The sequence below is a fragment of the Acinonyx jubatus genome, chromosome C2 (assembly GCF_027475565.1).
Source record: "Acinonyx jubatus isolate Ajub_Pintada_27869175 chromosome C2, VMU_Ajub_asm_v1.0, whole genome shotgun sequence".
Taxonomy (NCBI): Eukaryota; Metazoa; Chordata; class Mammalia; order Carnivora; family Felidae; genus Acinonyx; species Acinonyx jubatus.
This window is the reverse complement of record NC_069384.1, coordinates 69,151,128-69,174,496: the sequence shown is the minus strand read 5'-3', so window position 1 is coordinate 69,174,496 and position 23,369 is coordinate 69,151,128. Positions and strand designations below refer to the sequence as shown.

Genomic DNA, 23,369 nt, shown 5'->3' with positions numbered 1-23,369 from the left:
GATGGCCCCGTGGGTGGCTTCGGTCAAGTGCCCCCTCCCCCCGCTTCCTATCTGTAGACTAGCACAAGGCAGGATGATTTGGAGACGCCTCTGGTCACCACCTTGGGGATCACCATCTAGTGGTCCCTGCAGTGAGCTGGGCCACCTCTCCCTCTGTCCCCAGATAAGGACACTGAACATCTGGGCATTCCCCACTTCCAGGAAGTGATGTGCCAAGGAGAGCACAGGCCCGGTCCCACCCCCGCCAGCTGTGTGACCAGCATTAAGCTCCCTGACCCAGCAACCCTGTTTCTTCTCTGGAAAGGGAATGGGTTAGTCCCTACTGTCTGCTGCTGGTTTGGCTCTCCCAGAACCCTGTGATTCTGGCTAGTGGTCACCATCCTCAGCTCACCTGTGATACCCCTTGGCTAACACTGATTCCTGGATGTCTGTTGTTGAGTCCCCTTGGAGCCGTGTGTGCCACCAAGTAGGACCTCTCTCTGGGGCCTGGAGTGCTGGATCTGTCCTCCTGCTCAGTCTCACCTACCCCTACACTGGGGTGGCCCCACGGGTCCTAGAATCCGAGGGGAAGCCTTTTAGAATTATTAAAGACCCCAAAGTGATAGGGATCTGTAGAACATTTAGAAAAAACATGTTTTCGATGTTCTCTAAAAATGTGCATTGTTACCTAAATAACAGTAAAACAAGTTATAGATGATTATTTATTTATTTATTTATTTAACTTTAAATGTGTACTTATTCATCTTTGGGGGGGGGGGATGAGTTGGGGAAGGGCAGAGAGAGAGGGAGAGAGAGAATCCCAAGCAGACTGCACTACCAGCACAGAGCCTGACGCAGGGCTCGAAGTCACGAACTGTGAGATCATAACCTGAATTGAAATCAGAGTCGATGCATAACCAACTAAGCCTAGATGACTTTTTAAAAATCAGTTTTAATCCAGCCCAAATAATAGAATTAAGAATAACAACAGCTAAAACTGGTTCCAACCCATTCTGAGCTTCAGAATGAACTGAGGAACCTTTTCGAAGATAGGGGCGCCTTGGGGCACCTGAGTGGCTCAGTCGGTTAGCGTCCAACTTCAGGTCATGATCTCCCGCTCTGTGAGTTCGAGCCCCGCGTCGGGCTCTGTGCTGACAGCTCAGAGCCTGGAGCCTGCTTCGGATTCTGTGTCTCCCTCTCTCTCTGGCCCAACCCCGTTCATGCTCTGTCTCTCTCTGTCTCAAAAATAAATGTTAAAAAAATAAAAATAAAAAAAAAAATAGTGGCGCCTGGGTGGCTCAGACGGTTAAGCGTCGGACTTCAGTTCAGGTCATGATGTCGCGCGCGGTCCATGAGTTTAAGCTCCGCGTCGGACTCTGTGCTGACAGCTCGGAGCCTGGAGCCTGCTTCGGATTCCGTGTCTCCCTCTCTCTCTGCCCCTCCCCTGCTCACGCTTTGTCTCTGTCTCAAAAATAAACATGAAATGAGATGAAATAAAATAAAGACATTTGGCCAGATGCAGTGAGTCAGTTTCTGGAGTGGGCACAGGCCTCTGTCTGGTCAGAGAGTGCCACCGTTGAGAGGAGTGTTTCAGAGTAGTGTTTGGTCAGGGGGTGCCAGCTACCTGTCTGCGGACCCCACCTGTGCTGGGCTCTGAGCCAAGTGTTGGATGACTACATGGCTCCTTTCTCGGGGGGGGGGGGGGGGGGGGGGCGGGGCGGGGAGCCAGGCTCCGCCCCCTGGGAGAGCCAGGCTGCTGTGTCCTTGCCTTCCTCACACTGCAGCCCTGTGGGCAGCCAACAGGCATCTTTCCTGCACCGCCGTCTGCCACCTAGGACCACCTTGCTGCCTGTTTCCAGGGCAACCCATGAGAAGCTCAGGAGGTAGCGGCACTTCTCTTCATGCCTTGTTTAAAAAGAGAAATATTGTCCGTGTGTGTGGAGTGTTTCATCTGTGATGACTCTTGTTTACGACCTTGGGGCCGTGATCGTGAAAGACGCAGCTATGAGGACCAGCCAGAGGAGGAGCCTGGGTCGAGCGTGAGCGAGGCTTCAGGTGTTACCTGTGGGAAGACAGATACCCTGGAAGGGACCCAGGGTCATCCCATCCCCTCTCCAGCAGGAGAGGAAACCCTTCTGCAGAGGGGCAGGCAATCGGCCAGGGTCCGTGGACCTCCGTGCCCTGTGAGGTCAGGGAGCACTTCTAGCTCTGTGCCCGGCATGGAAGACGTGCTTAGCAAGTACTTGTTGACTGAGTGACTTCCACAATGGCCAGGGGAGAGGATAGGATACAGGTGAAATGCAGGAAGAACCGTGTGACCTGGAGTGAGTCTCTACCTTTCTGTGGAAGCCCGAAGTTTCCTCAGGGTCGTGCAGATTAAAAGATAACGTGCCCGTCGAACATGGGCGCGCCCGAGTGTTCTCGTCCTCGGTACAGTGAGGGCGCTTGGTGGCCTGGGGCCTCTTCCTCCTTGGGGCTCAGTGGCAGCTCTGCATCAAGGACCTCGGGACGGGGGTGGGGGGAAGTTCCCTGGGTCCCCGGGGGGTTAGGAGGCCGGTGCAGATACCCCAGAGCTCTTGACTAGCCACGCCACGTCCCCTCTCTTCTTTCTGCACAGGCGTCCTTCGAGGTGTCGGCGGAGGCCCGGAGCTGTCCAGGCAAGCACGCGGAGCACACGTTCACGCTGCGGCCAGTGGGGTTCCGGGACAGCCTGGAGGTGGGGGTCACCTACAGCTGCAGGTGCGGCTGCAGCACAGGGCTGGAGCACGACAGCGCCAGATGCAGTGGGAACGGGACTTACGTCTGTGGCCTGTGCGACTGCAACCCCAGCTACCTGGGCACCAGGTGCGAGTGCCAGGAAGGGGAGAGCCAGAGTGGATACCAGAACCTGTGCCGGGAAGCAGAGGGCAAGCCCCTGTGCAGCGGGCGTGGGGAGTGCAGCTGCAACCAGTGCTCCTGCTTCGAGAGCGAGTTTGGCAAGATCTACGGGGCTTTCTGCCAGTGTGACAACTTTTCCTGTGCCAGAAACAGAGGGGTCCTCTGCTCAGGTAGGCATCCCGCAAGCACTGTAGTGCTGAGCCACGCCCGGGCACCACTGGGACATCCCCCACCCAAAGTGTGCCTTTTACTAACTGCTGCTGTCCTCCTGGGAGAAGGCGAGAGCAAGCCTTGCCTGCCACCAGGCTGGGGTGGAGACCAGTGTGTTGAACACAATGGCAGGAGAAAGACCGGCCAAGTGCATGTGGACTCTCAGGGTCACAGTGTGTGCTGTGAGTCATCCAGGACTTCTTGCACAGCATTCCTGATGGGTAGGTGTTCAGTCTCTTCTGGATTGCCTTCTGAGACAGGGAGCTCACTGGGGCCGGTAGTGGTTATTCCCTTGTTAGACATGGCATTCATCGCCTGTTGCTGCTCTGACAAATTTCTACAGACTTAGTGACTTAAAACAACACACATGCATTCCGTTACTGTTCTGAAAGTCCGAAGTCCACAGTGGATACTAGTTAGCTAGAATTCAGGTGTCCGTGGGGCTGCATTCCTTTTAGAAGCTCCAGGGGAGAATCGGTTCCGTTGTGGTTCCCCACCCTGTTCCAGCTTCTAGAAGCTGTCTGCATTCCTTAGCTTGTAGCCCCTTCCTCCACTTTCAAAACCAGCAGTGTGGCACCCAGATCTTTCTCTGAGTCTGACCTCTGCTTTGTTGTCGCATCTCTTTCTCTGACATTCCTGCCTCCCTCTTATAAGAAGCCTTGTGATTACAAGGCTAATCCTGGAGTCTCCCCATCTTAAGATCCTTGACTTCATCAAACTTGCAAAGTCCCTTTACCACTTAAGGTAACACAGACACGGGTTCTGGGATTGGGGCGTGGGCATCTTTGGGGGCCGTCATTCTGCCTCCCACAGACACAGTTTGCAAGTTTCTTTTGATTGAACAGAAGATTGTTTCTCAGTAATTTCTACTCACCGGTTCATGTTCTAGACCCCCTCTTCCATATGTCAGCCTGTCAAACATCTGAAAATTTCTTTACATTTCTCTGTGCTCTTTTCTTACCACAAAGACACCAAGGCTGTTCCTTCTCTGAGGACTCTAGCAGTTTGGTAAGTGCACTTCTCAGCATCGAGCATGTTGTCATTTTGGGTAATGAGGGCTCGGCCCAGAGTTCAGCTGAACATTTCTGTGATCTGGACATTCCACTTCCATTAGCACATCCTAACAATATGTCCACTTTTTATTTTCTGTTAAACAATCACATGATACTGTTGAGGTGCTTTTTAACATTACTACCAAAAGTTGAAGGTTTTTAATTTTTTAAAGGAACTATGGCCAAGCCAAGTGTTTGTTGTCTCCTGTTTGAGCGCTTGAAGTTTTCAATCCAAGAATAAGACTTTCCATGGATTCCAGTGAAATTGCAATTGGCAGCTCCCATTCTGGAAGTTGCATTCTTATGAGATACTGTAGAATCGTGTCTCAGAGGGGTCACTCCATCCAAAACCATGCTGCCTGCAAATACAGTAAGTGGGACAATTTTAGGCAGGATCTTAGTTTCTTCTGCAGTGTATTCTGTTGTTTCTGTGATTCCTCCTTGCAAATGGTCTTACAGTTGGGAAGTACTGATTTGAAAGGAACTTTGAGTATAGTAGGGAAGAGAAAGCAGAAACATAGGAAGCAAACCAGAGCATATAAATGACCTGTCACTGTGGAAGAATGACCATCCCTCTGTGGAAGGAGCAGGTGCTGAGGGTGGCCTGGACATGGGTTAGCAGGTGAGGCCTCCTGGGATTTGATTTGGATCCCTGCTGCACGGTCAGCACATCAAATCCTAATTCTTCCACCCGTGACATTTCTCTAGGACATTCACATGCCCTGTACCTTCTGGAGGAATTCAAGTTGTGAACAGGATTAGGATTTGATGTGCTGACCGTGCAGCAGGGATCCACTCTTCCTCTGTCAAAGAGATGAGGGTCTGGGATTCGCGACATGGTTCTATCTGTGTTAGCAGGAAAAGTGCTTAGGATCAGGCTGTCCTGGGTCTGAATCCAATAACACCACCTGCTGCTTGTGTCACTCTGGGCATAGAGCTCTTGCAAATGAGAGAGAATGTGAATAAAGCACCCAGTGCACAGCCTGGAACAAAAGGAGGGCTCAGTGACCACTGGCTGCTTTATGAGTCAGTGCCACCACCTCTGGTCGCTGCAGCCGCTGCCCAATGTGCAGAAGGGGCCAGCCTCCCCCTGTGAATCACCAGGCTTTGCCTAAGGAGTGCCAGCATGGCAGAATGGACCTTGCTTCCCTTTAGCAGCACCATAAAAGCCCCAAGGAGCCTGGCAGTGTCCGTAACTGGCTGTTAGCAGCATTTTTTCTTTTTTCAAACTTTCACAACCATTCTCATGAAACTGTCTCTCCTTCAGGAGCCACAAACAATCCCCTGATATGTCTTTACGCAGAAGGCTGCTTGTGTCCACATTGCCTGGGAGCAAGGGCTTCTAAGCCAGATGACACGTGCCAATTCCATCCCCGTAGTTTCTCAGCCTACTGACGGGTTGTCTTGTACTTCTGGTTTCCTGTCTTAAAATAACTCACAACCCCTTGTTTCTACATTATTTTGAACTTTGAAGGAGAAGACATAGAGGAAGGACCTGGCCTGGTGCTAGTTAGGAAAGGGGCCCAGCATGCAGTAGATGCCTCCTCTCCCCCTCCCCCCCCCCAACAGATGTTAACATTTCTTTGCATACAGTGCAGAGTCTGGGTGTGCAGGGCGGGTGTGAGTGAGGTGTGAGTGGCCTCAGCATGGAAAACTTGTCATTTTGGAAGCAGGAGTATTATGTAGTTGAGAGAGTACGCAGCTGTTTTGTCCAACCACCGGAATGCACAGTTCTGAGTTAAGCTTGCATTTCAGAATTCTGCCCGGGTGCTGTTTCTCTCTGCCTCCCTTCACCCCATACAATCCTACAGTATTGAGAGACTCTCCCTGGGTAGAGAACAGGCAGATTCTTGAAGCTCTCAAGCCTCCCACATGCATGATGTCTCAGGCCACTGACTTCTTAGGATGTTTTCCACCCCCGTTGGAAAAGCCATACACATTCATTAAAGAGAATGTGAAAAATAATTCTGTCGATAGATGTGCTGGCTGTCCTTGCTGTCTGCATCTGTCTTGGTCACTGGGATTAATTTGGAACATCTGGTGACCCAGACAAGGAACTCCTTCCTCCCGTACTGGTTAACGCACATCCTTTGTGAAACTGTGTGCTTGGTCAGATAGCTGGAGAATTCTTAGGTTTAGAAGAGTAGAAAAAAATTAAATAAATTGTTTATAATTCCTTCACTCATACTTGGAGAGGTCAGTCAGTATCTTTCCTTCTAAACTTTTTTTCTAAGTTAGTATGTGTGTGTCTGTGTACAATTTTGTGTTGTGCTTTTCTCGGGTAATACATCCTGAGACGTACTTAAAGTTGCATGACTTTCATACCTCATTGATTAGAACATTTTGAGTCTCTTTCCATTGCATCCCCAATTACCCTCTATACCCGTTCACTTTAAAAGCAACAACCAAGTTGAAACGTGAAGCCATCCAAGTCTTCCTGGGGAAAACAGTTTCTGGAATGAGGTCATTGTTGTGTTTGGTTATTTGGTAAGGACTTAAAACTGAGCCCAGCTCCAGGCAGGACTCACTCCTGCACATCCATGTAGCACCCCACTCGTCTTTCCTTGTCTCTCGAACACTGCTGCTGTCTCGGGAAGGCAGCCGTGACTGGGTGGGTGATGGGTTCCGTTCCCCAGTTCCTTGGCACACATGATCAGCTTGGAACTCCCGCCTGGAACTGTGTCCATTGGTTTCAAGCTCTTAGACTGCTGTTATATTTGGGGTTTTTGTGGGAGAGAAGTCTGTTTCCCAGCAGCCACTCTGGTCTTGAAGGTGCTGACTCAGAGGCTCATGAGCAGCTGACTTCAGCGTTCTCCCACAATCCTTCCCGCCCCTTTCCCTGCAGCCTGCCCGCAAGGGGCCGTGTGGTTGTGGTCTGTCTTCAGACGGGGGGACTCAGGCAGGGAGCCAGGGCCAGGCTCGGTGGGGATATCCTAGAGAAGCTCCTTCCACTTCTCTCTGGCCTTTTTGTCTATCCTTGTCTCGTTATCTGCCCTACCCCCAGAGAGGACCGAGGGGGGAATGCAAGACAGTACAAGTTTGTAATGTGTCATTCAGCATAAAAGTTGGTAGTGAAGCAAATCAGACTAAGGTTTGGAAGCGGTGACTTTTGGGACCATTGTCATGGGAATGCCATGTGTGCGTGTTGTGTTTCTCTCTGGTTTCTAGAGGCAACATAACCTAGGGAATGGTTCTGTCCACAAACGGTCCCTGTGTGTGCAAAGGGAGCTTTATGGAGCCACTGTGAGGTTTCTATTCTTCTGAGTCTCGTAAAGTGTTGACCCTTCAGAGTCCCTCCCCCAGTGGAACATAATAAGTAGGACATGGTCTATTTAGTTTTTTTTTTTTTTTTTTAATGTTTATTTATTTTTGAGAGAGAGAGAGACAGACAGACAAAGCATGAGCAGGGGAGGAGCAGAAAGAGAGACCTAGAATCCCAAGCAGGCTTCAGGCTCCAAGCTGTCAACACAGAGCCCGATGCGGGGCTTGAACTCACAAACCACGAGATCATGACCTGAGCCGAAGTCAGATGCTTAACCGACTGAGCCACCCAGGCGCCCCTGTTTAGTTGTTTTTAATGTAGTAAAAGATTATTGCTCAAACTTTGTTGTTCTTTGTTGGTTTCTATACCCAAACAGTGCATGTCCTGGGACTTGAGTTACTTCTTTGTGGTAAACTGTTGAAATCAGTCTCCACATGGAAGATTTCAGCACTCTCTGTGCCTTGGATGACTGCCCTGGGGTGCAGTGAATAGCTTGCTAATTAATGGTCAGCCTACTTCTTGGGTTTCATATATTGAGAAAATTTAAATCAAATAGGATAGGGAATTTTGAACAGAGCCCTTTAGGTCTTCTGACTGTGAGATCCCAAAAGTACCTCTAAGTAAGATCTCAAATATTTTACTTCCTCTAATAGGCTTTTTGGCCAGGTTATACATACATATATACATATATTTATGTTTTTCTTTTCCATACAGATTTTTATATAGATATAAAAATTCTTTAATGTGTGGCAGGCAGTTAGAGATTAAGGGACATCTGTGGTTCTCTCTCAAACATAAAAAAAATGGGAAAGTGACAATGGTGGCATCATTTTAGTGGTCAGAGCCAGCATCTAAACGCTGGGGCTGGGGCTGGGCTGATGGCTTCCAGAAGGCTTCACAAGGCTGTGTGAAACCTCTCCAGTTAAAAACACCTCTGACATTAAGGCCTGGTTCTAGACTTCTTGATTCTTGCCAAATGAAACACCTCGTTTGGCAACAATTATCCAGCTATGTTCATAACAATATTTCTCACCGTATTTATGCTGTTTTCTTCAGAAATGTAATTTTCACACTCACGGTAAGTATCCCAGTGCCGTTCCTGGGTCTGTGGTCACGGTACTTTCTGCCACTGCATTGCAATTTGCATAGATCATAAATGGCTTGTTATAAAACCGAATTGAATGTGGCTGCACAACAGAGGCCTCAAAAAGTACCTTTTGAATGAACCATGATTTGACATCTTGAATTTTCCAAGAAAGGGGCCTCTTGGTGGGATTACTACCCTTATAGAGCCCCAGGTGAGAGAGCCTAGAAAATTCTTCAGGTTTTTGCATGTATATTAATCTCTTCTTAGTTTGTTGATGGTTGCGTGGGTACTACTTGCAAATATAAAAATGCAAAATATATACATTTTCTAGAGAAAGGGCCTCTTGTCCCCCACAGGAATGTTCTGCATAGCAGTTTCCCTTATTTGCTATTACATAAATCCTAATTATGCACATGACAGCAGAAGTTAAGAGGGTCCTATTCCATTGTGGAGCACTCAGAATACGGTGGCTCTAAGAGCAGAATTTGTTACAGGATTCTTCAATAATTATGATCATAAGGAATGACATACCCCTAATTAGTAAAGACACTTCCATTTACCGGTCCATGTTCAAATCTGGATTCTAAACCCGGCCCTGCCCCTTTCTACTTCTGTGACCTTGGACTCTTCACTTACCCTCCCTGACAGATTTTCTTTCTTTCTTTTTCTTTCTTTTTTTTTTTTTTTGTAAGTTTTTACTTAAACTCCAATTAGATGTTACCATCTAATTACAGTGTAATATTAGTTTCAGGTGTACAATACAGCAATTCAACAATTCTAAACATCATCCAGTGCTCATCACAACAAGTGCCCTCCTTAATCCCCATCACCTATTTCCCCCATCTCCCCACCCACCCCACTTCTGGTAACCAACAGCTTTTGACAGGTTTTCTTATCTGTCAAATACCCCAGAGGGTTGTGAGCATCAATAGAACAATGTCCGTAAATCTCCTTGAACACTGCCTCACATTGGGTGTTTGAGTAAATGTTACTACCTAGCCTCCCCCGTGCACCCCTTCTTGGAGGCACGTCTTCTTGCATAGAGATAAGCATCAGAGACATTCATAGCATCAGAACAGGTCGGTTTCAGAAGTTCATTTCATGATCAAGAATTTAGTAAGAATTCCATCTGTATCCAGATACTGCCCAAGTTCACTTGAAAGACACAAAGGGACCCACATTTAGGGCCTAGTCCTATCACCAAACAGTGCATGAACCAGGTGCACTGAGCTGCTCTCCCCAGCGTCAGCCAGCTTCTTGCAGCTTGTGATTGGAGAGAGTTCTTTGGGAAAACCAGAGTGTAGCAAGTACCCGATGTTAGTGCAGCTGCAGATGCAGAAACCGTGATCTCTGCCTGAGGGTCATCTTGTTTTAGGTGAGTGGCTGATTCTGTCTCCTGCAGTAAGAGCTCTCTGAGCACTGTTCACCTGCCAGGGCTGTGCTTTGAGCCAGGGTCACAGCTGGGGCTGCTTGCAGTCTTGAATTAATATCTAAATGTTTGTTGCCCCTAGACTTTTCCACTTCTCAGAAACTTTCTGAGACTGAGGAATGAGGATATGAGTCATTCGCACTTCTACCTTGACCATCCGACTTTATGAGATCTTGAAAGACAAGGGAGAGAGTATTGGGAGACTGGGTTGAGAACCTGCCTTATTCCATGCTCTGAGCTCAGCTCTGGGTAGAGTTTTCTTGCTTCCCTTGCTCCCTGCTCAGATCCTGTTTCTGCAAAGATCTTAAGCAACAGTCCACCAGTGATTCTGAAAAATGGACCATCCTAAGCATTGGATCTTACCTCACTGCCCTTCTCTTGCTAGTTAGAAAGGGAAATGTGCAAGCATAGCCCCTGTGGTGAAGAACCCATACATGCCTTTGAACTTCAGGACTGATCCTTAAGGGCATGACACTTGGCTTGTGAAAGAGATCATGAAACTTAAAAAGGAAAGGAAAATCCTAGAAAGGCCATGAGAATGCCCAAGATAAGATCTTAGTCATGTATAGGTTTGGGTGGCATTAGTTTTTTGATATTATAGGATAACACAGTAGGCAATTTTCCATTCTTAGTTAAATTGAGAACTATACGATCTCCAGTATTGGTTTCATTTCTTCAATGTTGGGCCCTGGCTTTGAGTTTGATCTCAACTTGGAAACTGTGACATTACTGATTATAGGCCTCTGCTGCTCAGTGCCTCTGGTGGGGTGGGGTGGAATTGGAAGGAGTAGCCCTGTTTTCCTTTGGGATGAGCGTCCATGACTCTATGAAAACTGACCTAAGAGCCCCACCCAGATTCTAATACTCCCCGGTGTCTGGAAGCTGCTCTGAGTAAGTCTGACCTGTTGCACCTTTGGCTTCCCCTGTCTGGGACACCTGCCAGTCACCCTGGGACCCAGAAGAGGGGACCTCCAATCACTCCAGCCCACAACCACCATGTCTTGATCAGGTGACCCCACCATTCCTAAGCTAAAGGAATATCCTTCCCATGTTGGTATGTTATTTGACACAACATTGGTCTTTAGTAATAGGCAAATGTAATAATATAAGGAACATCTATTTTAATGCCCTTTTCACTATATTGAGGTGGTTTCCTTGGAAACAAACTGAGGCTCATTTGTTAGTATTTTGCGCTCATAATGAGCAAGCACTTAATAGTAGGATTATTTGTGTCTTGTGCCTTTGCTAATAGCATCTGTCACACACAGTGGGTTGACATTTTACTACCTGCTTGACTGTGTACATTTGGGGAAACTGAGACTCAGAACCTGGACTAAAGCTTGCTGGGATTCTTGGTTATAGATTCAGACCAGGAGAACCTTGCAAGTAAATAGTTACCTCATTTCTACCAAATTTTACTTATTTTGATTAGCTTGAGGCCCTTCCCAAATCTCTGAATTACCAATCCAGTTTTCTCTGCCACCACCCAAGCATTGAGCCCGCATTTTCCAAGTCTTACCTAATAAGTGCTCTTTATTTCAGTCAAAATTTTAGGAAACATTTAGTGTCTGTTTTCCTAAGTGAGTGTTTGTCTGGGTTACGTAAGGACATATCAGATACAGCAGACCAGGCTGAAGGACACACATGGACCAAGGGATAGGCTGAGGTAGCTGTCCTTTTCTGACTATTATTTGATGGAAGGCAGAGTGTTCCTCTTCATATTCAGTGGGTGTCTGGCTGTTGTTATTGGTTATGCTAAACCCACTTTCCTTAAATGAACCTTTGTGGGCCTGTTCTAATTTATAAAATGCTTTTGACATGAGTGATGTCATTAAGTTGTTGTTACTCTACCAGGCGATTGATGTAGCTGTTACTGACCTGACCCAAGTGGAGGAGGCTGTGGCCAAGAAGATTGGCACGTTGGCCACACTCCCCACCAATGGTTGGCCTGAAGCCTTGACCCAATAAAAGCCCACCTTTCCTAACTCTAGGGGAACGCTCTTCTCTTCTCTGGGCAGCTGCTTCCTGCCATCTTGTGGCTTAGCTGGGCTCCTGGCAGCCAAGCTTCAACGTGGCCCACTCATGTGACATTCCAAACCAGCTCTGTCCATTAAGAGTGCTGCACCCAGCTCTGAACAGTGGCCAGCTGAGGGTGGAACATGGCAGCTGTTAACCAACCACAACAACACGATGGTTTTCCAGGTTGAAAATAGTAACTCTCCCATCCTGTTGCAGTGACCAAGGGTAGTGAACTTATATCTCTCCGGATGTGGTTGGCATTCCCCCAGAAGTGCCTGCCAGGTGGATTGGGCAGGTTAAGCCAAACTGAAGATGTTGATCTGAGAAACCTCGGTTTCTTTTGGCCACAGGCCCTCTGTTTTTCTTTCTGAGTCAGCATTCCTTAGGGTCCTGTGAGGACTGTGGTTCATCTCACTTAGCTGTTTATAGATTTTTTTGAGACTGGAAAGATGAGTTCCTTAAAGAACACAGATTTTGCCCTCTTGTGTCCATTGCTTTAATCTCCTGTGATCGATAGACTTGGGTCAGAGACCAAGTCCTTTCTTTGCTGCCCTCATGTGAAATGCAATAGTAATTTGAGGGGCTCGGCAGCAGGGCCTCAGCATTGAGAAATCAGGTGTGAGGACAAGAAAGGCAAAGGCATCCTTTGGGAGGACTGTTCCCTTTGACAGTGGAGTCTTAGCTTTCTAGCCAGTGCTGTCATCTCCGAAAGGAATGTTGAGGTTTGGAGAAGCTTAGCTTAAAGCAACATCACCTTATTTGTTTAGTGGTCATCATATTTTGCTGCTCAGATACAACATGAATGCAACATATGGTTCGGCAGATGAAGGCAAAGGGCGAGAGGCTTGTTGGAGCATTGACTTTTGGGAAGCACCATCAGTTGACCTTGTCAGGGCTGGTTCATTAGCACTAAGCCAAAGACAGAGGAGCGGTTGGCCTTGAGACTGACGATGCATCATTGTTCACATGTCTGAAGGACATTTTTTTGCTGGAGAAATCTGAACAATACGCAAGAGCAATAGCGGGGTGCAAAGCTTGTGCTGCTGGACTATAACCTTGACCTGCCAAAGGAAAGAGAATTCTTAACCATTTTTTCCTCATGGTATTTTAAGTCTCTGGATTTCTTGGGCACGTGTTAAGAATTTGAAATACCTCAAGAATCCTATTTAAGTTCATAAGCCTCAATAATGCTTCTGTTCCCTTTCTAATTTACAGCTTTGGATATCTTCCTCCAGAGCTTCAGGTTTGTGCTGATGATATTCTCAGCCTCCAGCCCATGTTCTGAGCATCCACTGTGGGCCTGACGATTCTAGGCATTGGACAAAGAAAAATAAAATGCCATCTTTGATTTTGTTTGGGTTTGCTGACTAATGGGTTGAAGCAAACGAGTAAACAAACAGATATATCCGTGTGATAATTGATTTTATATTTAAGCTTTCCTCTTAACTAAACCTCCCATCAGCTTTTGAGCATGCTCAGGTCTCTTCGTTCTAGAAAAAAATAGAGAAAGAAAAACCCTCAGCCTCCTACCCATTCACTGTCCCCTTCTTTCCTCTGTATTCACAGCTATATTTCTGACATTTGTCTCCACCCAGTCAGCCTTAACCTCAGTCCATAGGTCTTCCCAGATCCTTAATGGCCTTGTGCTGCTACATCTCATAGACTTTTTTTTAGCTCTTGACTTTTCCGGAACAGTTGACACTGTTGACCACCCCTACCTTGAAATCCTCTCTCTCCACGTTCAGCCTTTGGCCGTCTCCTTTGGCGTCTCCTTTGCGGGATCCTTCACCTCTAGCAACCCACTCAATGCTGGCTTGTCCACTTGTCCAAGGCATGGCCTGGATGTCCCTTCCCAACACTGTCTCTTGGGAATCTCATCACACCCACACCTTCCATTGCTCAGACCTGCTGCTGAGCTCCCTCCACCACTTGCCTTCTTGACATCTCCAGTGGGTGTGTTCAGTGCACCTCAGTCTCAAGAAGGCTCAAACTGATCTCATGATCTTCCTCCCAGCCGTGGTTCTCTTCTGATTCTCCTTATCTCTCCTTTGGTCTGTTTGCATAAGCCAAAAACCTAGGAATCATCCTTTTCCCACCTTCTCCTCAACGCCTACATCCCATATGCTACCAGGTTGTCCACTGACCTCTTATTTCTTTGAAATTCAACTCCTTGACCACCATCCTGGTCTATCTGTTCTCCACACCACAAGGCGATTGTTGCAAAACCAAAACATGCTGATGTTCATCACCTCATAGAGGCTGCACGTATGTGGGGATGGCCAGAACCTGGGGTGCCTTGGAAAGCAGGGACAGCTGAAGAGACTCACGGGGTAGCCTGGGATGTTGCACCACAAAGTAGAGACGTAGAAGCTATGCTGTAGGTGATGAGAAGCCATGGAAGGGCTTTATGCAAGAGCATCATCACGTAGTTTATATTTTAGAGAAACGCTGTGGAGCCCAGGTGGAAACTGACTTGGGGGAGACAGATCATAGAATGGGAAGGCAGCCAGGAGGATGCTGCGGCATCCAGGTGAGGCTTGTGGCTTACCTCAAGTGATAGGAGTCTATTGTCAGGCCATTTAGGGCCTAAGGGATAAATTCAAACTCCTTAGTCTAACACTCAGGCCTCCTTCCTCCATAATCTCCTTCCTTCCCTCCCTTTTACCGTCTACTTGTCCATTCATTCATATATATGTACATGCAATAGGCCTGTATCTATTTCCACACCCTCGCTTCCCATCTTAGTAGACCTCTCCTTTTTTTCTTTTTTTGTTTAATCTTTATTTATTTTTTGAGAGAGAACATGAGCAGAGGAGGAGCAGAGAGAGAGAGAGAGGGAGAGAGGGAGACACAGAACCCAAAATAGGCTCCAGGCTCTGAGCTATCAGCACAGAGCCCAAAGGAGGGCTCAAACTCGGGAACAGCGAGATCATGACCTGAGCTAAAGTCTTGATGCTCAACCGACTGAGCCACCCAGGATCCCCAAAACCTCTCCTCTTCATTGTTTTTTAAATTTTTTTCTTAACGTTTTATTTATTTTTGAGACAGGGAGAGACAGAGCATGAACAGGGGAGGGTCAGAGAGAGGGAGACACAGAATCTGAAACGGGCTCCAGGCTCTGAGCTGTCAGCACAGAGCCCGACGCGGGGCTCGAACTCACGGACCGCAAGATCATGACCTGAGCCGAAGTCGGCTGCTCAACTGACTGAGCCACCCAGGCTCCCCAAAACCTCTCCTCTTCAAATACTTCCCTTCCCAGCTGCCCACCCTATTCATCGTCACGTGTGAGCTTGTGCTGCTTTATTGCATCCCAAATGCCTTCTCTCCTCTACTATTCTGAAACCCACAGCTGAGCCTGAAGCCCACGTCGGGCTCTCCACATTTCTCTGTGCCCTGACCTTAAGCAGCATTATGATGGTTGTGGAGGAACTGGAGAGCCCACCTGATCTACCACCCTTGATTTACAGAAGAGGCCAAGAGTGCCTGAAGGATCAGTGGTTAAAAGAGCAAGTCTTGTGGATGGCCGTGTTGCACATTTTTAACTGTACCACATCCTGGGCTCTTTGAACATTTATCCCATATGTTATTTTTTAAAATTTTTAAAAAAATGTTTTTGAGAGACAGAGAGAGACAGCATGAGCCAGGAAGGGGCAGAGAGAGAGGGAGACACAGAATCCAAAGCTCAGGCTCCAGGCTCTGAGCTGTCAGCACAGAGCCCAACACGGGGCTCAAACGCACGAACTATGAGGTCATGACCTGAGCCAAAGTAGGACGTTTAAACTACTGAGCCACCCAGGCTCCCCATATCCCATATGCTATTTTAATTGTTATCACGTAATCATGACTGGATGATACTGCAGAAGCAGTGTGTGCAGTGGTTAGGAATATGGGCTCCAGAGTCAAACAAATGTGGTTTAGATCCTTGCCCTGACACCTGCTTGTTGTACAGCTTTGGATAAATTACTTGGCCTTGTTTGGCCTCTCTGTGCCTCATTTGCCAGCTCTGGGAAAATTAGGGTGGTGCTTGTACCGTGGTACAGGGTTATCGGCGCGGGGGTGGGGGCGGGGGGGACTAATGAAATAATCCATGTAAAGGGCTTCGAACAATGCCTAGTCTGTTGTAAGTATTCCATGAAGTTTCTCTAGGTGAAGAGATTTTTAAAAGTGGCTTGATGTCCCAGTGAAATTAAAAATCTCTTGGAGGCAGTACACCACACATTCTCTATTGCACATTACAAAGAATTTTCCCAATCCTGTACAGGGGACAAGGCAGTATCCCTCTTTCATTGACGAGAAAACCGGACCACTGCCCCGAGATAGCAGGTAGGTAGCTGAGATTGCACAGCAGCACTGCTGAAAAAAGATGTCCCCAAACTGAGCTTTTCTGAGGCATTTCAAGTAGAGTGACAAGGATAGGACAGAGAGAGCTGAGGTCCAGGCTTGGTGTGGGGCGAGGCAGCGCTATGCTTCTTTGTTGGGGAGCCGCCCTTACAGAGCGAGTTCTCCAGTCAGTGACGGTCCTTGGCAGGAGAATGCTGTGTTTACAGCCTCAGAAAGCCTGTGGAGCAAAGGTACACTTGTCAAGAACGACATCTCTCTTGCCCCTGGAGGTTTATTTAGTTGTGGCTAAAGTGCCTGGAGCCAGGCTAAGATCCCAAATCTCCTTTCTTTACTTTTTCTAGAACCAAGTCAGTGTACAGAAGGGAAAGATAAGATACGGGAGGGGCACATTCCCATGGGACCAGGCTCAGAGACACCCTGAGGATAGCAGGCAGCACAGGCAGAGCAGGGCCTGTGAGGACACGAGGGCCTGTTATGTAATGCTAACCTGCTTGTCAGCAGCCAACCAGGAAGAGTACTTCCTATGAGGGATTTCCCCTTCCTGCCCAGGAGCCCCACACAGAGAGGCCGTGCCCTTTGGAAGCCTGCATATGTGTTTGGCCACAGAGAGGTGGGCCCGTGTCTGGTTTTGTTCTCCTCGATTTGTGTTTGTGCCAGGACGTGTGCCAAGGGCCCTCTGCTGTGTGTCCACAGGCTCCGAACAGGGACTCCAGACACCCCCCCTGATGTTAAAGGAGGCAGAACAGTGGCCTCTGACCCCGGTTGCCCTGGTGCCTTGGGGTGACTGGAGGCACGTAACGTTCTGAGTTGGCCTCCTGCTCTTTTTAAGCCAATTGTTGGAGAATTCAAGACCTGACTTTGGTGACACAGTAGCCACCCGAATGAGCAGGGATTTTCAGAACACGCCCCTTCTTTTTCTTTCCTCTTCACCACTTCCTATTTACAGGGCTGCCTCTTCTGAGAGGAGGGGAGACTGGGGAGCAGACGCAGAGCCCTGAGAGAAGGGGTGCAGGGTCTGTGAGGAGAGGAAACTAGGAAGGCGAGAGGAAGGGAACTGCTTGTGTGAGGGACTGACTGTGGGGAGAGGGAGGGAGGGAGGCAGGACCGTGAGAAAGAGGAGGGAAGCGCCCTTCCTGTCTCAGGAACTGGGCTTAGTCCTCCCTCCCCTCCCGGGCCTTCTGGGAGCTAGGACCGGACTTGGGACTCCTGGAGGGGCCTGAAGCCGCTGCTGAAGGAAGCCACAGTGTGTTCCGGAGCTGGATGGAAACTATTTGGGGACCAGCTGTGGAGAGTTGGCTTGTGCCCCAAGGGTCTGACGTCTGCCTGGTTGTGACCCCTTGCTCCTGTGCTGGGTGAGAATGGGGAGAAGAGAATCACTTCTCGGTTCTGCCCATCTCAGGCCTGCCCCACTGCCCTCAGGCATCTCCTCCGAGGTCACCCCATGGCCATCTGGGTCCTCTGCAGGCCCTGAGTCCAAGTCCAGCTTGGGGGTGAGGGGGAGCGGTGGCTTCCCTCCTAGACCGCTTATGTGCTGCCTGACATGCCTCAGGGAGCGTCCCCACAGGGCCTCGGGCGCCTTTGTGGTATCAGCCTTCCCACCGAGGCTCTGGAGGCCTCAGAACAGCTGCACCAGGTCCTGGGTTTGCTCACTTCGGGCTGGACATGGATACATAACCTCATGGGAGATTTTAACCCCGGCGGCTTTTGACCCAACCTCGCAGAAACTACTTCTCTTCCGATCCTCTGAGATCTACTCTGAGCTTCCTCAGTAGTGAGGGAGCACTTACTATATGCCGAACACTGAGTGAGTGCTTTATTCAGGTTAAGTGATTAACTCCTACAGCAAACCAATGACGGGGGCATTTATATCAGCCCCATTTAAAAAACAATTTTTTCAAAAACATTTATTCATTTTTGAGAGACAGAGAGACATAGAGAGGGAAAGACAGAATCCAAAGCAGGCTCCAGGCTCCAGGCTCCGAGCTGTCAGCACAGAGCCTGATGCGGGGCTTGAACTCACAGACTGCGAGATCATGACTCGAGCCAAAGTCGGATTAACCGACTGAGCCGCCCAGGTGTCCCGTATCAGCCCCATTTAAAAATGAAGAAACTGGGGCTCCTGGGTGGTTCAGTCGGTTGAGCGTCCGACTTCGGCTCAGGTCATGATCTCACAGCTCGTGAGTTGGAGCCCCGCGTCAGGCTCTGTGCTGACAGCTCGGAGCCTGGAGCCTGCTTCGGAGTCTGTGACCCCCTCTCTCTCTGCCCCTAACCCACTCGCATTGTGTGTCTGTCTCTCTCAAAAGTAAATAAACATTGGGGCGCCTGGGTGGCTCAGTTGGTTGAGCATCCAACTTCGGCTAAGGTCATGATCTCACAGTGTGTGAGTTCAAGCCCCGCATCAGGCTGTGTACTGACAGCTCAGAGCCTGGAGCCTGCTTCGGATTCTGTGTCTCATTCTCTCTCTGCCCCTCCCCTACTTGTGCTCTGTCTCTCTCTCTCTCTCTCTCAGAAAGAAATAAATGTAAAAAAAAAAAAAAAAAGTAAATAAACATTAAAAAAAAAAATGAAGAAACCAAGATACAGATGGGTTAGACGTTAGTAACTGCTGGTAAGTGGCAGATTGAGGAGGCCAGCTCAGGCACTGTGATTCTGGAAGCCACATATTCACCACGCACCACTGCCTCATTTTCCCAGTGTTTCCTTGTGTCCCCACCCTGTTCTCCACCACTCATGTTCCGTGGTAAACAGGCTGCTCTTCATCCTGGGCCTGTGCAGAAATCCCCCCCTCCCTTCTCTTTTCTGGTGGTCCCTGAGGGAAGTTGGGGGAGCCTGGGAGTCTGGCCCCTCCTGGTCGGCACTCTCCCAGCTCCTCAGGACCCCCTTGGATGTTTGCTTTCCACCTACTCCCACACCCTCCCCTCCTTTGAGCTGTGCACCTTGACTTTTCTCCCCTCCCTCCCCCCTTACTGACATCCTGGCCATCCCTGCATTCCTCAAAGACCTTGGGACCCACCTCATGCTCCCCCCTCCCCCTCAGGCCCCACCATCCCTGCATCTCCCTGAGACAGTTGTCCAACGCATCGGTCTCCAAGCGCCTTGTTGCTCAGCTCCAGTGGCGGTTCATAGCAATTCTAGCCCGTTTCCTGGGTGCCCCCATGCACCAGATGCTGAGTGAGGGCTTTACCTGCAATAGCACCGTATTTCTTGACAACATTTCTACAAGGAGGGCATTGTCCTCATTGACAGATGAGGAAACAGATCGTCAGACAGGTTTAGGGACTTGCCCATGGTGACATAGTGAATGGTGGAGGACATACGTGAACTTGGCTCCGTGCAGCCTCTCAGCCTCTCTCAACATGGCTGGAGCTGGAAACTTGCACATCGCTCTCTGGCCACAGTCCTCACCCCTCAGCGTGTCCCCTCTCTTTCTCTCTGCCTCTTTCTCTGCTGTAATCTCTTCTCTTTAGAGCGTGCCATTCCCTCCATCTCTCCGTTTCCTCCCAAACCATTTCTCTTCTGAATCTTTGTCTGCAGTCAGAAGAAGGCACAAATCTACCCCATCTTCAGAATATCCTGTCTGCCTTCCTCCCCATCTCTTCCCACACTTCCAGACCACTTGTGGGAGCTGCCTGCTTGCAGCCACCTCACTGCCCCCTGGATTCTGCCCTCACCCCTCCAGATTGTGGCAAATCCACAGTAGCCACCTGGGATTTGCACTTCCTGATCTCTTTTTGTGCTTGCTCGGGCTTCCGATCATGTCTCTTTGGGCTTCCAAACCACTGGTTCTCCCCTGCTTGTCCCTGGCATCTCCTTCCCAGCCTACTTTAAGGGCTCCCTCCCCCTAAATCGCCAATATTCTGTTTTATAAAGGGAGGCATGGGGCCACGTCTTGGCCCACAGCCCACACAAGCACTGTTTTGCTGATGGAAAGCTGTTGAATTCTGTAGAGCTGAAATTCTGTATAAATAGACACATTTACAACTTCCTGTCCATTTAGCTATCAATCATTCTAACAAAGGTAGTACTATTAATAACTTGCACATGTAGCAAGTCACAGCTTACAAAGTGCTTTCGCATGCCTTTCAGTATCCCTACCTATGTGCAATGAAAATATTTTTATGTCTGCACGGTATTAAACAGGCATCATTAAATTCGACTTACTCTGCCAAGGTGTTGGGGGTAGCATTATAAAGGAGCTGTGTTTTGCCGAAGAGTCCTTGCTTAAGGCCCCCTGGGTGTTGTTAACCGGGATAATGTCCCCAGTTCCCCATTTAGTTTTACTGGTGATTGGTAGGTTATTGATCCTTGGGACAGGGCCAAATGACCCTTGTTATTTTAATAACGTGTTCCTGCTAGGGCATTGGGAGAGACTAAGGGCTGACCACAAGATGTGGGGAACCTCCATGCATACAGGTTGAGGCCCAACTACAGGATCTGAGACATTTGGATCAGGGTAAAGTGTAACCATACTGACCCAGTTTTTGAAAACCTGTATGGGTCATGCTTTCTAAAGGAGGCTTGAAAGCTTTAAATCAAGATGGCAAATGGTTGTATCTTCTGTGCCAGTCCCCCTAGTTGGTAGAACCTGCTTGGAGTACTGTGTTGAGGGGGATCCTGAGACCAAGCCAAGGCTCCCGTGATCAGATGGCGTGATGTGCCATAGATGGGGAGGAGGACATGAGAGCACAGGCCACATCTTTGCCGTAGCTGCTTCAAGCTGTCTTTGAGAGTGGAAGAACCACCGGAGAAACTAGGGCCAGCAAGGGAGACAGGGAGCCAGTGAGGGCAAGCCTTTGAGAGGTCGCTGCCATTTCACCAGGCCCGGAGGCTGCCCTGCTTTGACTTGCTGGGACTTGACTTTGGGGTTGTCAAATTTCTGAGGCCAAAAGCCACATGCATAAGGATTTCCTGATGTCCCACAGCCCCTCAGCACCCAGCTGCTTGCTCACCCCACTTAAGTGGGCAGGGGCTGTCCGTGCTCTGTCTACTTTATCTTACACATTGTTTCTTGTCATTTCCTCACTGCTCAGGTGTCGTGGGAGGCTTTCTGGAATGGCTCATGTCTCTGGTGGGGAGTCCTGTCCCTCTCCTGCCCTTGACCCCTAACTTTCTCTGCCTGAGCCCTAGATCTGGGACACACTCAACTCCTTTGACCTCTGGCTGGGTTTGGGGGCTCTTGGGCCTGTGTGGTGTCAGATGTATCCAACATAGCCAGGCTCGTTGCTGATCTGGCGTCGTGGTGGAGAGCACAGAGCAGCAGGTACCTTCGCCGGCATTCTCAGCAAGCAGGTTCTGTCACTTCGATGCCCAGTCACCATGGGGAGCAAGTTCTTCCTTCAGCACACACACACTTCACCTGAAACCCAAGTCTTCAACCAAATGATATCCTGCCTCTTCTCCAGAATGTTGGCACGTTGGAATACGGTGTCAGGTTGTTATTGGCTAATGTTATGTTGCTGCCACACACAATTAGAGCAGGGAGAAAAACAGCACCCGCTGTCTCCAGCAAAGCAGTCCCTCTGACCCAGGTACCGTCGTGCTGCTTGTAAATACGGCACTGACCATGCTTTATGGGAAGTGTGGCATACAAGCTGCTGGGGAGTGCCAGAGCTATGTTAGAAACCTTCCCCAGAAGTGCACTCATATCTGCAGCTCACTTGGAAATGCGTTTTGGAAACTGCACTGACCGGTGGAGGGGGTGGGGTGGATGTGCGATAGAGCAGCAGGTAACATGCTAACGGTGGAGTGTGGGTGGCAAGCATATGGATGTTCACTGTACAATCCTTTCAACTTGGCTGCAGGTTTGGAAACTTTCATAATAAAATGTTGGGGGGCGGGGGGAAATTACCCTCGACAGTGACCCATTTTTAATTTGAAACAGGCTCTTGACCAGTGTGGCCCCTGAGGCTGGAGAGTGAAGGGGCTGTGCAGATTGGATCCATTTCATTCGGGAAGGCTTCCTGTGGGGGGTGGCTTCCTGCCTGCCAAGCCTTGAAACCTGCACTGTTCACAGACAGGGCTAGAGGAGGGGTCTGCAGCCACCCTCCCGTGGGAGCCGTGCACTCTGCTGCCAGTGCCCTCCAGCCCCCTGCCCCCACCTTGTGTAACCCTTGAGTAGGTGTGCTGCCCTCTCCAGTGCCTCACCTTCACATGCCAGCTCCTAGGCAGTTAGACTGCACCCAGCCTCCTGCTGGCTTTCCTCACCTTTCCCAGAGGGTTGCCATATGCCTCGGCACTGCCCAGGCAATGGGAGGGGGCTCTCGCCCGGCGCAGTATCTGCTGAGGCTCTGAGCCGTGTAAAAGCAGAGAGGCTGTCTGGCCCCGGGAAAGTTGGGAGACTTGGTTGCTCCAGATGGCCTCCCTCCTGCCTGCAGATTCTAGGCACCGAGGAGCCGACAGAGCACGAGAGGGGGGGGTGGGCAGGAAGTAAGTGGCCGGTGAAGAAGCTCTTGGAGTTAGGTCCTGAACTAAATTGTGGGTCACATTCATTGGCGGTCTCACAGAAGGTGCTGGGATCTAACTACTGGGATAACTGACTCAGGTGTGGGAGTAAAATGCAAGGCCTCCACCTGTGTGATGCCCATCCCCCACTGCTGCGGTCTCCTGCTAGTATGTAACTGGCTGCACAATGATACAGATTCTTGGTTCTTTTTTGTAAATTTACTTTTAATGTTTGTTTATTTTTGAGAGAGAGAGAGAGAGAGAGAGAGAGAGAGAGAGAGACAGAGTGTGAGCGGGGGAGGGGCAGAGAGAGAGAGAGAGATACAGAATCTGAAGCAGGCTCCAGGCTCTGAGCTGTCAGCACAGAGCCCAACACGGGGCTCAAACCCGCGAACTATGAGATCATGATCTGAGCCAAAGTAGGACACTTAACCTACTGAGCCACCCAGGCGCCCCAATTCTTGGTTCTTTTAGTCTTAGCCTTAGCAAAATGTCATCAGGAAGGAAAGCATGCTGTCATAATAGTTAGTGTGAGGGAAATTTTGTAAAGTTAAGTGCCGTAGCGCTGCTTTCTGCCTCTGTTAGTGCAGAGGATCGAGAATCCATTGTCAGGCCCTTGGTGCTCTTGGAAGATGGCGCTCTCCATGCTTTTTTTTCCCTGAGCGACACATT

At 49.2% G+C, this 23,369-nt stretch overlaps 1 protein-coding gene across 2 annotated transcripts in view; it reads left to right on the top strand.

Annotated features, from left to right (window-relative positions):
* ITGB5 (integrin subunit beta 5) overlaps window positions 1–23,369 on the top strand; it is a 122,436-nt gene that overhangs the window by 86,553 nt on the left and 12,514 nt on the right. For both annotated transcript variants that reach the window (XR_003420718.2, XM_027061057.2), the window contains exon 10: window positions 2,597–3,026. Coding sequence is in view for 1 of the 2 variants with exons in the window: in XM_027061057.2 (XP_026916858.2) it covers window positions 2,597–3,026 (430 nt within the window). In the remaining variant the exon portion in view is untranslated. The remainder of the gene's footprint in view (window positions 1–2,596; window positions 3,027–23,369) is intronic.